General features: G+C 40.8%; 1 protein-coding gene across 1 annotated transcript in view; it reads left to right on the top strand.

Annotated features, from left to right (window-relative positions):
• Positions 1-15,303, top strand: part of macrod2 (mono-ADP ribosylhydrolase 2) — a 416,332-nt gene extending 401,029 nt beyond the window's left edge. The window contains exons 16-18 of the mRNA XM_024296698.2: positions 9,524-9,559; positions 11,530-11,598; positions 14,261-15,303. Of these exons, the coding sequence (XP_024152466.1) occupies positions 9,524-9,559; positions 11,530-11,598; positions 14,261-14,283 (128 nt within the window). The 3' untranslated portion in view covers positions 14,284-15,303. The remainder of the gene's footprint in view (positions 1-9,523; positions 9,560-11,529; positions 11,599-14,260) is intronic.
• The last annotated feature ends 3,052 nt before the right edge of the window (positions 15,304-18,355 follow it).

The raw sequence follows: 18,355 nt of genomic DNA, 5'->3' as shown, positions 1-18,355 counted from the left end.
AGGTCCTCGCACAACGAAAAAACAAATACTTGAAACGGAAAGTTCAAAAATCCTCTTTTAACAGCCGTCTGGGGATTTAGTTAGATTCTCTTTGTTGTTCTTTATTGATTTTCATGAATTTCACTTGTTCAGAGCAGCAGGCTGAGTGAACTGAACACAAAGTCAACACAAATGGCTCTTCTTTAGAGGTCTGTCACTTTAAATGCTGAGGTGTATACTTCATTATCACAGCACAGCGACTATATGCTGTTTTTTTAACATCAAGCACAAAAGGCAGAATTTCACAGTAATCCATTGCAAGTCAAAGAGGATTTTTTTTCTTCTCCTCTTTTTGGCACTTTGAATAATTGATGTTTCTTTCAGAATTTGTTACTGCTGAAAAGCACTTTGCATTTGGGTTTTCTCATCTGCAGAAGCAAAAAGGATTTTGAGTTTCGCCTAATTGGTTATTTTGGGTTCCTTGCTCCGTATTTTGTGAACAACGGGATATTGGTGATGTAAATGTAATTCTGCGTTGTCCAGTAGGGAGGACTCGTCAGCATGAAGTTTTGGTGTGGAGCTGAGGCTCCTCTGGGAGCAGCTGCTACTATTAGGCTTTCATGCAGACAGCTGAGGAACAGCGGCTGCAGCCATCACAGTCACTCTTTGAGGGTCACGAATGGACACCAAAAGTCAGAACTGCATCAAACTAGCTTTTGTGAAGCTTTCTTTGATTTTTTTGTACTTAGACTGCATTGGGTCAAGGCTGCACAGTATGTTGTTGTTATCACTGTTATTCCTGCTGAGTCCTTTCTGTGTGGAGTTTGCGTGTTCTCCTTCTGCATACGTGGGTTTTCTGCATAATTGTCCCTAAATGTACATATGATTGTTTGGCCCTGTGATGGGCTAGCAATCTCTCCAAGGTGTACCCCGCCTTTGCCCAGCAGTAGTTAGGATAGGCTCAAGCAGCCCCAGGACCCTGAAAGCGATTCAGCAGGTCCTGAAAATGGATGGATGGATGTATTGGATCAAACTGATCCTCCTGTGATTGGATTTATTATTAATAAAGGCTTATGTTTAACAATCTGAGGATTCTGTGAAGGAAGGTAATCAAAATATATTTTTTTGTGATTTTCCATATTAAAATTCATCCCTTGTATTATAAAAGCTTAACACTCGGTCCACAATTACTACAATAGCCCTGGCTGTCTTTTTGAATATAGTTTTAAGTACCATTGTTTTTGGAGTATAAAACACAGTCGCAAATCATAATAACAGAATAGATAACAATAGACTGAATACAGTATATCCATCCTGCACTTCCATAACATAACGGTACTTATTTAGCTTCGTGAAACATTGAAAGAATCTAGAATATTAACACAACATTAACACAGTTATTCAGATTGCATTACACACTAACAAGTCACCAAAACACTTTTTATATCACTTTAAATCACTAAATCCATTGAAATTGAATCTTTTTTCTGCTTTTTGTCTCTCTTTAAAATCAAGCTATAACTAGATTTTAGCTTCAGTGACCAAAAGAATAAAAACAAACAATAGAACAGGAGAAAAATCAGGAAATACGACACCTCCCGTAAAAAGCATAGAGTCAATTTGACTGTTCTGGTCATTTGAAGTAAAGAATACTCAAACATCTTTTGTGTTTTCAAATTTTAATGATAAAAAAAATGTTGAAATAAATTATAGCCACATTTAGAAAAAGTCAGGGTCCTGTAAGTCATGACATGGCAAATTTTGAAAGCAGTGCCTCTGGAGTTCTAATAGTAGGGCTTATTTATGGCCAAATATAAATACATCTTTCAAATAAAACCTTATTTTTTTAGCTTGATAAAGGCTAAGAACTGCATAAAATAAAGCTTCATTTTTGTTTTTCCAAACATATGGCTTATTTGCAAATGTAGCATTGCAGCATGAAAACAAAAGCAACTCCAACAGCTTCAAACAATGTGCATTTCTGCTTTCATGAGGGTCATAAAGTAATAAAGACTGGTGGGTCAGGCTAGCTGTTGCTACGGTAACTAATGAAGTTTGACTGACAGGACTGCCAGCTAAAATGCAGGTTATTTTTTACCGTTTATTTAAACACTATCATACGGTGTGTTATTCTGCACTGCATCTCCATTTTGTAATGTCTTCCTTTTGATGAGGAACACAGAAACTCGGGCCACTTAGCCGCTGAGTCTGGACCGGCAGCGTGTATACCATCCATTACGTTGGTCACCTCTGGCCCAGAATCTTGCTTCAAAGCGCGGGGGCTGCATCTAACAGGGCTGCAAGGGACACACTTCTCTGTTCTGCTTTGAAGCTGCTCTTTTGATCAGCTCTCCTCTCCTGTATCTACCCACTGTTTGCTTCACAAAAATGGTAAATGAATCAGTTCTGAGCACAGGCAGGATTTGTCAGCTGGCAACAAACGTGCTTTTGAAAAGTCTGGAGCATATTTTAGTCACACGCACACATTCTGTGGAATCACAGACAGACAGAAAGATATTGTTTGAGCGAGGTGTGATCTCAGTATGGATTGCTCCTAAAAGATTTGATAGTAAAGCTCTTTGATAAAAAAAAAAAAAAAAGCTATTCAAGGATGTTCTTTAAGACCCAGACATGGCAGCTGAGATTTGAACTTTTTAACCCTTCAGATTATGTTTGACATAAAAGTATTTCTTTAGAAAATGAGTCATTTTTTTATAACCTCATACCTTTCTTTAAGAATGTCTTGCAGTTGGTCTGTTAGCAGAGAAAAAAATCAGCCTGTAGAGAAATAGAATCCCTCTAGAGCCTTCTGTAATGATTAATGCAACGTTTTACTGTCTTTTCTTACATCTTCGTCTGTCTCAAGCATCACTTTCCAAATGATTTTGTTAGTTTGGTTTATCATCACTCATCCAGTTGTCCTAAAGAACACAGACCTTTGATAACTTGAGCCAGATGTCTGAGGGTCTTCACAGACGTGTTAATCAAGGTTCTCCCCTTCACCTTCACCTGCAGTCTTGACATATTTATTCGTTATATTGACTGCTCGTGTTTTTCTTTGAAAATAGGCCCTCAGAAGCCATCACTTTGTAGGTTCAAAGCTGGTCATGCCTGCAGGAACACACAAAGATCCAGGTCTCCTCCTGCAAAGGCTCTGCTTCTGCACTTACCCCAGCTGTGCTGTGTCCTATTTTAATGTATTGCAGTGATTAACTGCGTAACCCAGTGCCAGGCTCCGAGCTTTCTCAGTGAAAGCGTCTGCGCCTTGATACAGCCAACCACAAAAAGGTATTGAAAATAGCAGAGAGCAGCTGCCTGCAGCGGACCCTCCAGCAGTGCTAAGGGAGTCTAAAGATTATGTAAAGTATTTCATTGAGTGATGAGAGAAGCAGACCATCACTGACGGCAGGTTTAGCAGGTATGTAGGTCACATAGGGGGAGGCCTCTTCAGCATTACGCCTCACACTATCTATTTCTGTGTCATCCTCTTCTGTCTCACTTTCAGTCATTCACTTCTTAAATGTCTGGGTATCTTCCAGCTTTGGAACACCTTAGTCACTTATTCACATGCAACTGTTGACCGTGCATGAGAACTGGCCTGAGTGAGTGCAACTTCACCCATAGAAGAGGGTTTTACTTTCGGCTCCAAACAAATTAAATCAGTTTAGTTGCAATTGTTTTGCAACACGAACGCCGCCATATTGGAGCCAAATGTCATCAGCAAGCAGTGACTGATCTGAGTCGGTCTGAGTCAGCATTTCTACGGGAACCGCTCTTGCTAATCATGAGTGAGCTTGTTGGAAGACCACACCCCTATCCCTTGAAAAGGGGACTATACAAACTCTGTTAATCAAGTATTTTGATGGTGAGACTACCTACTTTTGAATTGAGGCATCGTATTGGTCAGTTTGTAACTTGAAAAAATTTGCACTACAGAGAAAATATTATTGAAAAATAAGCCACTCTGACTAATAGTAATGACTGAGTAATAGCTGTTTATTTCTCAATAGAAGTCTATGAGATTTTGGCTTCTTGGACTCCAAGGGCACTTCCTGTTTGGTCTCCAGGTCTCATATAGTCGATGCATGCACCCTTATGAGTGTTGACCTGTATGGCGGCCTCTAGTTCATTGGTTCTCCAGGTTCCTAGAGGGCAGTAGAGAGGAATGACTGTATCTTAAGGTGACCACAGGTGTGTCATACAGTTCCCTTGACGCTCATACAGACACCTTAAGGGACATCATAAAAATGGAACGTACGATTGTCAGGCTTTTGTTAGGTGTATCATGAACTATTCATAAAGTTGCATGCACCTATAGGTGGTGATTTGTCCTTACACTACAATCTGTAGGAAACATGCGGGACAACCACACAATCTATACTCTGATTGTCTAATTTCCTCATTTCTAATAGTCAGGCTGCACACAAGAAGTGCACACTTTTCATGTGAACAGCACTAACAGACTCTTTGCACTGTCTGCAGTCCGTACGACACACCTGCCCCTTAACTACTTCACCTTTGCTTCCCCCTTGCGTGTTGTATAAGTGTACATACGACCTGTTGTCCTAAGCATGCTTGTAGAAAAATGTGCATGAACATGTTCACCCTACGGAACCACTGAGCAGTCTAAGACTTTGATATTTTGTACAGGGTACCCAAGTGCCCAGTACAGGTTTGCCCATGTTTCATCTACAGACAGCTCACATCCACTCACAAGGGAACTTGTCACTAAGACTTTCGACGATGACGGAGAGATTGATGGATGTCAAAAAATAGAGCAGAAAAAGCTGCTTCTCCTCTCACCACAAACTCTCCTGGCCCCGTCTTGCTAGTGGTCATTTCTTCTTTAATTTCTTTTGCAGTGAGCTGCACCCACTTCATTTCTTTCCATCAGGCACAGGCTTCTAATCATCTCCCGTCTTCCTGTGAGCAGTAGCTTAACCCCAAAGCAGATGGTGTCCAGTCCTCTTTTCACTCATTCAGAGCACTTTGTGTTTCCTCTTCTTGTCAAGCATGGCCCGGGCTGTGTAATGAGTTTGGGCTCTTTCAGTTTGTTTAGAGGACCCTGACCCAACTTGGAGCTGCCCCACTACAGGCGTCACTGCAAGGTTACCTAAACCCGCGGGGGGAGCACAATGCTGCTTAGTGTCCACATCCTCTGGGCCTTTTCTTTGGGAGAAAGAAAGCCAGAATATTAATGAAGACTCTTGGCTTTGCAGGAGGATGGCAGTGGAGAGGGGCGGTCACAGTGTTTACTGAACAGGCTTGTTTTCATCTTTCCAGCCCGCAGGTCACAGCTCAGTACTCTTTAATTGGCTCAGATTGTCAGACAGTGTTCAATCTAGGAGAAAAGAAAACTCCAGCTATCAAACACCACCCCCCTCCCACCTCTACCCCGCCGCCTCCAAACCAAATCCTTTTTTTCCTTCCCTGCTTTTCTGAGGACGCTCATGCAGCTAAGCTTTTTCCACAAGCATGCTCTACAAATTTAACATTAACATATGAAAATGGGCTGCTTTCCACATTTACTAGCTCATTAAATCTTTTGGTTGAGCACTTGTTGAGGTACACCCTCTCTTGTTTTGCCTGAGCAGAGATGGCTTTGATTATCTTTGCATTAGGCATATCAGGCCCAAAGCTATTAGTCCATGTAAAGTTCAATGAGAGGCTCACTGGTACTTGTTTAATATACTTGGACCAGTACAAACCAGCCCCCCCTCGACCACCCAGTTTACCTCCTGAAATGAATCTTCTCCTGAAAGGAGAGGAGCTTTAACAGACGCTGGCACAGACATTCTTCTCTCAAGATAAAGTGCTTTTGAGAAAGCAGCCCCCCCCCCCTCCCTACCGTTCAGAAAACCAGGACTTAAGTTAAGAAAATAGAACTATTTTACACGTTCATTGGGAGAGTTTCAATCGGTTCTATGCAGACGAGAAAGAACATCTAGTGGAGTTCCTGAAGTGAGATTGCGACACTGGTATTTGTGGTTTAAGGGGGAGCAGCTGGACCTCTGTGTGATCTGTTAGGGATCAACTCCCCAGGCCTGTTCAAACACAGCCGACCAGCCCACCGAGCCATGGTTCTGGGATCAAATGGGCTGAAGAAACTCTCCTGGGGGACTGACACTGCGGGGCACAGACACCTGTACTCCTTCACACATCCATCGATTTTTTTTTTTCTTCATTTATTCTTTGCTCAAAACGAGGAGCTGAATAAAAGTCAGTGAGGAGTCCTGTGGCTGAGGGACAAAGAAAGCCTCCTGTTCTGCTTAAGGCTCCAGTCTGGAACATTAAACAGAGACGGTTCCCAAGCTGCTGTGTGGGTGACCCCACAGGGACCGGCTCCTTTGAGGGCCGACCGAGCTGAAACGACACGACCATTAAAAGCAGAACTGCTGGTGATCGTGACGAATGCTGTTTGATGACCATGAGGGGACTTACCCGTACAAAAGCTGCAGTTAATCAAGCATCTGCTATTTATTCATACAATCCTTCATTTGAAATCTTCACCCACTGTGGCCGTCCACTTCAAGTACGTTTTCTGCAGCGGCTGATTCTAACACAGCACTTCACTAATGCTGACCAACAAAACACTAACTACCTCTTGTCTAATAAATGAATGCAAGGTGGGGGCATGTAATTTTCTGCTTGTCTGCATACGAGGGTGACTTATGCCCAGCGCTCTTCCTTCCTTTCCCCCCTTCGCCTGCGTGGAAGTACCGGCACATTTTCTATCTTGATTGGATTGCTCTCCAGGATGTTTCAGCAAACTTCCTAAACCCTGAAGTGATTAAAACGTTCAAAAGTTTTCGAGTTTTTTTCTTTCTCATCTGGACCTGGTAGATGGACAGATATGTGGCAGCTGATTGAACACATTTTAAGTCCTCATTAGACGTTTTTAAACTGTTTTTCTCCATGTCTGTACTGCGTTTGCACAGAAATGAAAACAGAATCTGGTCTTTGTACTTCATGGATGTACCAGTTTCCACTTGAGAATCGCGGTTCATGTGTGTTTCTGGCAGAAGTCCGGTTTCCTTTTCTCAGCCTGGTTTGTTTTCACTCCCCGATCTTGTTCTAAATGATGGTCCCCCCAACTCTGAGCACACACCGGCTAAATTAAGAGAGACTCAACTGCTGCTCTCAAGCTGTGACCGGGCAGAAAAAGCTTTTACCCACAAACAGGACAAAATCATCTTTTCCTGCATTAGTGTGGTACCTCTGCACAGAGTTTGAACTGTTGTTGCTTCGGGGATAGGAAGCTTCTGGAAGGAGCTCTGTGCTCATGTTTACCCTGGCTCATTTGACAAAGTTCATTTTTATGCCAGACCTTAAATAATATAAAAGACACTACACACAATAAGTTATTTTACATGAGTGCTTTTTCTATTTGCATTGAATTAATGAAATATATAAAGTTCACTTTGATATTACAAAAAGTGAAAGAGAAGAAACACAATTTTTATTATTTTGGTATATATTACACTAAAAATTAAGACAATAACCATGTCAGTTGTAGGTATTTCCACCATTTGTCGCTATGATAGCTCGACAACATCGCCTCATGTTGTTCTGAGGCGTTCCACTCTTCACAATGCAGTTCTGCCAGGTCACTTCTGGATGGGGTAGGATCATCGTCTCTATTGTAGTTTGCCCACCTCTGATCTACAATTCCAAATCGTTTTTGCTCTGACTGATGATCACTCTGCTTTTCCAGCAATGTTGATGACCCGACCCTCATCAATGAACACGATGGTAGACCATTAATGATCATTGCAGTTGTGTCCTGGTGTCAGAGGAGTCTTCTGCAATGATTGCCTGGCATTCAAGTCAAAGCGGTGAAGTCGGCTGCAAATAGTTTGTTTGAAAACCATAGTACCCTCAAATCTGGTAAGCGGGCCTGCAGCTGTGTGACATTTGCCAAATGTCCACATTTGTCCACCAATGTCCACTCCTGAGTCTGTCACAAACTCTGCCAGTAGTTCTGTGTCTTGATGAGTCTGCTGATGACACTTTGAGACTCACCAAGTTCACCTGCTACATCTGACAGTCTCATCCGGCTCAGCTGCTCATCCATTAAGAATTGTTATGTGCTCATGGCTTTTTGAATGAAGAACTTGGATTAACTCTCTGAAAAAAAACAGCTTTTTATCCCCACAAAATGTTGACATTGATGCCACATTGAAAAAGTTTTTCCTTTAGAATTTTTTCGTTGTGGCCCTAATAAGTAAGACCCACTGTACTCCGTGAAACTAACATGTGGAAAACACGAAATAACATGTGTCTATCACCCCATTGAAAACTCGTCAAGTGAAAGAAAAAAATACTGCTATATATTTCTAACTTATTGTGAGTAGTGTATGTTTCCATATTTTCTTATACTTGTATTCTGTCTTTCTTTTCTCAGACTACAGCTCAAGACATAAAAGAATACTCACGGGTTTCAAAATGTTATCTTTTTGTTTTCACAAAATTACTATTTTCTGTCCAAATAAAAATGAGCTTGTTTATGATAAGCCTCAGCGATACAAAGAAAGCTTAAGGCAAATTTTCCTGAGAGAAAACCACAAAAATAGAACCTTATCTGTAAATAACCAGAAGATCCTTTGAAGAGCTTTTAATGTGTCACTTATGATGTTTTATTCTGTGGACTTTCTGTTTCATGCCTCATATCAAAAGAAAGTAAATCAAATGGAGACTGTTGTGCATCCTTCCTGCTTCTCAGCAGTCCTTCAGTCCCTGTTGTGCCTATAAGAGAAATCCATCCCTAAATGTTGCAACAGATTAAGTTCTCTGTCAGCAGAGAATACTTCAGCCACAGTTCTAGTCTTCTGATCAGATTGCTGCTGAAGTGAAGGTGTAATGTTACCCACAAGTGTTTTATGTGCTTTTAAAAGCCTCTGCAACCTGGCACGTGGACCCATACCTACAAATTACAACCACAAATCTGCTTTTCTCAGTGATTAAACCAACTTGACTACAGGCTCGCCGCCATAAACAAACAAAACAATGACATCCTCTTGGATTCCACGCGTTCTTCTATCACGCTTAAGCAGTTGTGTTTGTTTACATTATCACGAGGCCGCCTGGGGAGAGCGGTTATTTTTGTGGTGAGCTTTGTTTGGAGGATTGTTGTTGCAAAAGTGTGGAGGTTTGCTCAGGGAGCGACAAAGAAGGAGTTGTGCGACAACACAAGTAACAAGTTGAATTGTGGGGTGGGGTGGGGGAGCAGGCTGGAAGATCTCAGACTGCCTTACAGGGACGGCACTCTGTAATTAATTTTGCATGAGTCTCACTCCCGTCTTGCGCTTGTTTTGTTCTTTTTGGGAAGAATAACTCTTTAGGAAGGAAGTGAATTCCAGCAATGACAGGGAAAGCATCGGAATGATGAAGCTGCTGTGAAAAAGATCCACACTTTCAGACGTCTTAGGAAGAGACGGCATAATCTTGAAGGAAAAAAATCACTTTCAGAAGCTTACTAATGTTTGATCAGCTGCATGTCTGAGATTATCAGCACACGTATCTGAATATCTGCTCTGCATTTCAGGTGTTTCCAGCACCAATGCTGACACCAGCAACGAAAGTGAGTTCCCATGCTTTTCCTTATCTTCTCTGCCCTTCCTGCATCATTTGCATTCCTCAGAGCACATCTGCATCCTGATTACATCATAAATGCACCTAAATTTCAGTGTTATTATCATCAGAAGAAAATGCTCTGATTTTGTCTGGTTGTCTTCTGTTTTACATATGAAAACATCATGAATAATCAGGTCCTTTAAAGTGGGTCAACAACATTTCAGATAAACAACAGCATGGGAGGCTTTAAACTGTAGCACTTAGTAGCAGAAGACGAGACAGTGTGTGAACTCTCCTCTGTTAACATTCAACTCACGGAAAAATGTTTTTGCTAATTTTCTGAGCATTGCAGAGCTGGAACAGGACATCCTGTTTCTGTTTTTGATGTTTTCAACCTTTGAAACTTCCTTTTTTTTTAAAAAATGATGTAAGTCAAATTTGACCGGCTGTTTTTTCCATTCTTGATCCTGTAAATGAAAAATACTAGAAATGTGATCAACACCTAAACAACACACTCTGTGTGACTTACTGTAACTTCTCAACTGATGCATAAAGCTGATTGCGTAGACACACTACTGTTGCATATCAGCACAAAGCTGTTTCCTTTTTATTGTTATTAACGGTTGAAAAGTTACTGTAGTTAAAAGAATGTAAACGCTGGAGCTAAAGCCTTAGTCACATGCACCTGTACAGGGGTTGAGCAGTGCAGGTGTGGAGGGTCGTAGAAAGTAACAGCTGCATATTAAGGGGAGCGCAGGTGTGTCTTGCAGTTTCTTTGAGGAACCACTTCAAAGGACGTTATGAAAATAGAACGTACTAATGTTGTGGTATGTGGTAGGTGTATTGTAAAGTATTCGTAAGGCTTATGACATATGGATGATGCCGTCGTACAGTGTTCTTAGGCTACACTCTAATTGTTAGAAAGGTACAAGTTTTGGCTCCTCACTGACTTAAGGGCCCGCAGGATGCCCAAACTACAGTTTAATTTCCTTACCACTAACAGTCAGGTTTTATGGAGTTTAAAAAGATTTAAAAATCCATACGCCATGCCTGCGTTTCAACTACTTCACCCTTATTTAGCCTTGAGTGTTGTAAAAATGTTCACTATAACCTGGCGCCCGCAGCATGCCCGTAGAAATAAAATGGGCATGAAAATCTTTTCTCTACAAGTTCACAGAGAAGACTACAACCTTAAATTTCCTGCGTGCCCCTCACAGATTTAACCATTTTTGACCACATCCACCCAGCTGAGAGACTAAGGCTTAAAGTTCCAGGATTAAAAGGCAGTTGTTTTCCTATAGCATTTATTTGTTTCACAAGGATTTAATAATCCTTCTGTGTTATTTATTTGAGCACATATTTTTGTTTAAGACGGGCATGTCCAAAGTGTGGCCCGTGGGCCAACCCCCCCCCCCCCCCCATTTAAACATCCAGCGGCCCTAAGGCTCGTCTCATAAAATCAATGTCATTTTAGCATGTTCAAAAAACTGTGTATATTTCTCTATTATTGTTGGTTTCATTATAATCATAATCACCACGAAGAGGCGCTAATAGATGAGACATACCATCTATGACTTGCTAACTGGGAATGAACAGTGTGAAAATTGACAGGAATTTTGATTAAAAAATAAAAACATATTTAGATGTATTTGTTGTAAAGAGGACAAGTATGCCATTGCAATGAAATGTTCATTAAATAGTTCTCTTAAATGTAGTGTTATTAAAATAGCTAAAACAGTGTTATATAAATGGGTTGACCCTCACACATTTTCACCTAACCAAATCTGGCCCTCTTTTGAAAAAGTCTGGACACCCCTGGTTTAAGATCTTCTGAAACCATAAGGTTGATCTTTATTTCAGTTCTACAAACGGCTCAAGTTTCCTTCAGAAGCAGAGGAGGTTCAGATATGTTTCTGCTGTTCTGAGGAAGAAAATGAACAACAGATTTTAATCGTTTTCCTCTTTTCTTTCCTCCAGGTGAGATGGTAGATCCTGTTGAGCAATCAAATGAGCCTTCAGTATCACCCGCCAGCGATCCGCCCAAAGGTGAGGCTATGGAAGAGACGCAATGAGCCATTTCTGCATGGAATCTTTCAAAGCAGTTTTGTGGGAAAAATCACTCTCCAGCATCCCTCCACTTCTCCTCCAGGGTCACATGCATTAGGAAATCTGCTCTACCCTGATATTTTGGTATCCAAGTGCCAGCACGTCTTTGGAGATGGAGTTTGATGAATTACCTGCAAACTCAACTATCGGACATTTAATAAATCAACCGTGCCACGCTTATTATTCTAACACACATGCTGTAGGGGCAGTAATCATGCCAATAAATCATATTTGATAAGGATACCACACTGTTGTTATTCTCCAGTTTACTTTCAGATCCAGGATAGTAGGAAGGCATGCGGTTTGAATGTCCACTTTGTGGGAGCGCATGAAGGCAAAAGCCAAAGTTTAGATTTCCACACGGCAAAGTTTTTAGGTAGGAAAACTAAATTCATTAGGCGACTGGTGAGAGCAGATTGTCAGGGTCGAATAAATAGGACGGCACAGGAAATAAGTTGGCAGAGACAGTCGCGTCGGTGCAGAGAGGAGGAAGCTTAAACAATGCCAAACAAAGCAGCGGAGAAGAAAAAGCTTGTTGTTGAACAGCCACGAGGATCAGAGGGAGGTTTTGTATTAGGGACTTAGTGGGCACATGGTGTGCTTTTTACATTAGCTAAAGTAGCGCAGAGGAAAACCACAATGGAGCGGCCCCTTTTTCCTGAACAAAAGCGTGGCTTTATTTTATCTTCACAAAAGATCAATGTTGTTTTTCAGAGTGAAAAACGAGGAGAAATGGATTAGTCTCTGCGCCGGTTTATTATCTCAACCACAGTTTTTCATTACGGATGAATTTCTCACCAAACTCCATGCAGTTGTGCAGCACCTGCTTTGGTTTTCAGATGGTTTTATGCCATAAATTTCTTTGGATCTTTGATATTTAAGCATCACGTTGTCTTTATTTTTATATTTCACAGTATTAGAAGAAAATCAGGCAAATTCAGGAACTTGTCATAATTACATTTGCTGTATGTTTACCTCCTAAACTGATAAAAATGCAAACCTTTGTTCTGAAATGTTCAAACTTGTACGGAGCACCAAGGTAGCCCACACCAAATATCAAGGTTGTAGACCTCTCAGTGAACTCGTAGAGTGAAAATGATCATGTTTCTATGAGCATGCTGGGAGTGACAGGTTGTACTGAACACTTAACATGTAAGGAGGAAGTAGGCAAGATGAGTGCGTCAAAATAATTTTTCATTTTGTCAACCCCTCCTCAAATCCGGCGCAATGAGCCCAACAACACGTCAAAAGTGGCTTAAGATGGCAGGTGATGTGCAGCTGGAAGAAAACCACTTAGATCAGTGTGCGGACTACACAGAAAATTGTTGTAACTTCCTGCATATTTCATTTCATTTGCAAGACTTTGCAACAATCTCAGCTTTATGAAAGGAGTCAAGCTCATTGTGAACCTGTCAGAGAGGACAGAGAGCACGAAGGCTGGAAGATAAAAAAAATATAGTAAAAAATATAGAAATATAGTGCACTTCCACTCTTAATAACATAAAAATAATCCTAAACAAAATCAAGCAATTCCAAAAACCAGACATGTTAAACACCATTTCCTTCTTTACTCAGGTTATGTTCTAAAAACAACTGGAAATAGATGAAATTCTCAAAGTAGAATTATAGATGTTTTAAACCCTTCACTCACAGACATTTTCACACTTGTACTCTCAACGTTCAAACCTTCACAGAAAAATCTGTCCAGTTTTAAAGAATGAAAAAGATCTGATTGCGATCAAAGATTCATGTAGATTTGGCAAACTGAACTCATTCTGTACAGGTGACACAGCAAAGAGGAGACTGACAACCATCTACTGCCAATTGGGCCACAGAACACAGTGCATTGTATAAGAAAAATAAAAGTGCACGAAAACAGCAAGTCTATGAAAGATGTTTAAGGGAGGAACCACTGTACTGCAGCTAATGATTTGTTGTTAGAAGATACACAGGAAGCGGACTTCAACTATGCAAATAAAGCAAAAAACAGATCAGAACCAGGAATAGATCTCAGACCATCTTTTGCAGTTGTAAAAAGTTCCAATCGGACTGAGCTCCAATTCGCTCCGAATTTCTTGAGTCTGAATAGGCTCTATGCTCAGAGTGGAACAACTGGACCAAAACAGCCACCGTAGCCGAGCATTCACTGGATGTATTCAGAGTAGCGGGGCAACGATGAGACACAGCAACTTATTGAAAGTCGGATGGATGCAACTTTGCTATTTTCCCAACAATCTATATGTCCTAAGCACTTATCAGCGTAACTTTGTATCTGTCGTCTCCTCAGTAACCGTCTTGCAGCATGTCTCCGTTGTACCAAAGTAGCAAAAAAAATTGTTGTAGCTGATGTTGATACAGACGTTCAAAACTGGTCAGCAAATATAGTTTGAATACTTTTAACTATCCTGACAAGGATTACAAAGCTTAGGACTTCCTCCTAATTCCTGACCAATGACTGAAAAGATCTTTAGTCACATGGTTTTGTTTACAAGCTTTGGTTCGAAACAGAAATCTTTGGTCCACCATGTCATCCACCATAGCCATCAAATCTTTCCTCTGATGTGACTAACACTGAATTTCTTTTTTCTGTGTTTTTATCCAGATCATGCTGAAAATAATGAATGACCTGCAGAGAGGAAGAGAGTCGACCTCATCTGACAGCCAGCAAACTGTGCAAAGGCCATCCCCAGTGGCCCCCCCACCCCGTCAGTGTGGGCTCTGACCCCCACCCCGGACCACCAGTTACTCACAAAACGCTCACGTTCCCAACTTTACTTCACCTCTGCCCTTATCCTTAGAAAAGAATCCATCTCTGAAGTATGTAAATGTCTGTATGTACGAAACCTTACGGAGGGACTCGAACATATCAACCCGAAAAGATGAGCCATACCTCACTGTGTGTTAGGGTCATTTTGTCAGTGGGGTGCACCGAGTTCAACCAGGTTCAAGTCTCTTATTTGATAAAAAGCCACTGTGAGAGCGCGGCCATGGCCGCCAGCTCCTCCACGTTGATTCTTCAGGCTGGATGACTCTTCTCACCAACACTCTTTGGTTCTTACAGCTCAGTCCCCCCCCCACAACAGTCCACATTCAACAGTTTAACATCATTTTACCCCCAAAATCAAAACAGCCCTTATCTATACGGCAACTTTATCGCTAACAACAAACCAAGAGTCGACAAATCGATCGACCTTTTCCCCTCTTTGCCGTTTCCAGTGCATGCCAGAAACCCGCTATGACCTTCACCAACAGTCTTCTTTTTGCTTCTGCTTCTGTCCTTTCAGATTGTCTATGAATTTATGGAAGGAATCTGCCTTATTTCATATCAAAATGACAAAAATCACAATCTCAGCCCGTAGGAGCAGCTACTGCTCTGGATTCATGGTTGTGTATTGCTTGCAGATGATTTGTATTTTTAAGAACATGATGTAATGGCTAATACCTGTTGTTAATCACACCCGGGGTTTTCTTCAGTCGATTTTAGGGTCCTTCTCCTTTTTCTGTCTCATTTCTTTTAAGTGGTGCCATTCTAAAGAGCAGATGGGTTTCAAATTTATGAAATGATGCCTTCATACTTGGATGTTTGCTTTGCTAAAACTATAACGAAATCAACTAATAAAGTTTAAAGCAGAAGCTGTGAGTCTTCTCAGTGTGTTTGTGTGCTTTTCTGTGCGTCAGCGGGTAGACAGAGACCATTACTAGTCATCCTGTGATCTGAAGCTGGTTCAGTCTCAACCTTCAGGCTTTCTTCCACCAGTCCAGCTGCCCCTCTAACCCCCAGGCTCCTCCTCTCCTTTGAGATGCTCTCTAATGGTTGGAGACCCCACAAGATGTTTGTTTTTTTCAAAGAGCTTCTCAGTCTCCTTACATCCAAATAGACTCATTCTTTCTAAAAGCCTTATGCTATAAGCTATGCTCACACCACTCTGCAACCCACATTCAAGCAGACGCTTCCAAAGAAAAGTATGTAAAGGGTAATCATTTTTTTCAGGCTTCCACATTCAAACCCCTAGCGTTCCTGATAGCTACAATCATTTTCGAGCTCTACGTAAAAGAAAAAACGTGTAGCCATTGAACACAGTTTGAAGTTTAAACAAGTTTAAAGGCTTTACAAGATTGATGTTCTCCAAAAGCTTACTTTGCTAATGTACACCACCAGCACCGATGTCTTCTTCAGAAACATGGATGTGCTTTTTAGGCTGAGGATTTTGAGTGTAGGTCTGCTGGGATCACCTCACACCTCCAGATGTTTCCCTTTAAATATTAGATCAGCCTGTCAAAAATAAAACACCTCATCTGACAGCTTTTTTTTTTTAGTTTGTCAGCATTGAAAGATAAGCAAGCGTCTCTGTTTCTTTCATGTCACTTTTGACAGCTTCGATGCAAAACAATCAACTGCAACAAGTTTGTCATCTGTTGAGGTGAAAAAGCCAATTAAAAGCCGGTTTGGCCTCACTGTCGCAGTAACCATGTTTGCGTTAACGTGCATGGAGCTGACGCCTTCCAGGCAGGCGTCTCCTGTGTCCGCCATTGCAACGGCGAGTGTTTCAATTTTAATGCCTTCATTTAAATCTTGCATGTCGGAGCGACGGCTTCCCTAAACCTGAGCAGCAGCAGGTGTTGTCAGGGGAAACCGCTTCATGGCAGACTTCTGCTCCTCCGCACACAAAAGACTTCAGTGCGAAAATAACGAACGCGTCTTCCACAAACACAGCATCCCAGCTTACATCTGACAGCTTTTGGTTTTCGGGCTCACATCAGAGCGCTGAAAGGCCTGACACACATCTGGAGCAGCAGCACAAAAACACATCAAAGGCACTGTATTTGTCCCCGCATTAGAGTGAGCCACAAATCCTTGTTACCCTGTTTATATACAGTGTTGTTGGAGCGGTGCTGATTGACAGGAAATATATTTTTGGTGGTGTCTGACAAGGCTTGTCAAGCAGCTGCAGGCTGATGTGACACGCTCCATTTATTCTCACTTTGGCATTTCTTGTGTCCTTTTTCTGCAGCTTTTTCCGCTACAGCTCCACTCTTAACAAATCCACTGAGGACAAATAAAAACTTCACTCTGCAGGACATCGCTAAATAACCCTCTGTGTTTGGTTCTAGATGTCATCCTCCTAAAAAGATGATAAAAAAACGAAATAATTCTTTCTACTTTACTTAAAAACCACTTTAAATGTGAATTTGTACTATTTCTATTCTAGTGCTAAATCTGTTTTTGTTCTTTATTTACTTGCAAATACTATGAGGACCTTAGATGAGTTGATGATTCACATAACCATGAATGAGAAATACTTAGAAAACTCCTTTATTGATTTGAGGTCAAAAGTGTTTAACAGGAAAGATTAAGATTAAGAAAACCTTTAATTGTCCCACAGTGGGGAAATTCCAATATGCAACAGCGCAGGTACAGAGATAGGTGAGAGGATAAAAAATAAAATAAAATATACATTATAAAGAGCTAAGACAATAAATATACAAAGAATAATCACAGAAAAGGCACCAACTTTACACAATTGACTGTATATGAGAACTGTACTGAGTGACTCCTCCCCCCAGGTGTTCCAAACAGGAAGTACTCGCTGACCTCAAGAAGCCAAAATCCCATAAACAGATATTACTCAGTCATTCAATTTGTAAAGAAAAGAAAAAAAAAAAAAACATTCTTGCGCTGACATTTTTTTTTTTTTACATTTTTTTCCCCTGAAATTTTTTCTTGTAGTGCAAGTAATAACTGACCAATCAGATGCCTCAGTAAAAGTAGGTGGAGCTGATGCTTCCCTCATCCAAGCTTCAAAACATTTGAGATGTTTTAGTTCACTTTTAGCGGTAGGGGTGTGGCCTACCAAAGAGCTCACTCCTGAATGGTGAGAGTGGTTGCCATAGAAACATTGACTCATACTGCCTCGAACCAATCACGGCTTACTAACGATGCCTGGTTTAAACATGACGACGTCTCTATCAGGGAAAAAATTGCAACTGAATTGACTTTCGTATATTCAGATTTTTCTAATTTGCTTGGAGCGATTTTCCGTAGGTGACGTCACACTGACTCAATCCAGTTCTCATGTGCAGTCAGCGCTCTGGCCAAAGGACACTTCAAAACAGGCGCAGGCAAGGCAGAAACCGGACCAACGGACTTCCAGTCAGACCACTCAATCTTTGCACCACAGCAGCTAAAGGGTTTTCCCTCCACCATTGGATTTAGGAAAAACTTAAGCTTGAAAATGTAATTTCATCATCATCTTTAATTATAAACCGCTTTAACACAATTTGAAAATTGAAACAAAGCACTGAACATTAGAACCTGAAAACAAAATAGAGCAAATGTAATAAATAGGTGAATAAAAAAGATAAAAACAAATAAACGACAGCATAAAGATAAGAACATGATAAAAGAAAACACTGAGGGTAAAAACATACAATAAAACTTGAATGTAAACTCAGAGCAACATCTCATGTGTGAGTAAAAGCTTAGCTGTAAAAATGAGTCTTTCCTTCGAGTCATTCAGTCATTTCATAAAAACATCTTTAAGACACAATAGCATTTATTTTGAAATTATGGTTTTGTTTTTTTAAACTACCTTTTCACGTTTTGGGAATTCTAAAATTACTGTTAGCAGAGCATAATTTTTACATAAAATATATGCTGATTTAAAAAAGTACGGTTTTATGGAGGTCCAATTATTTT

The sequence above is a fragment of the Oryzias melastigma genome, linkage group LG15, assembly GCF_002922805.2.
Source record: "Oryzias melastigma strain HK-1 linkage group LG15, ASM292280v2, whole genome shotgun sequence".
NCBI lineage: Eukaryota > Metazoa > Chordata > Actinopteri > Beloniformes > Adrianichthyidae > Oryzias > Oryzias melastigma.
This window is presented reverse-complemented; position numbering and strand designations above follow the sequence as displayed.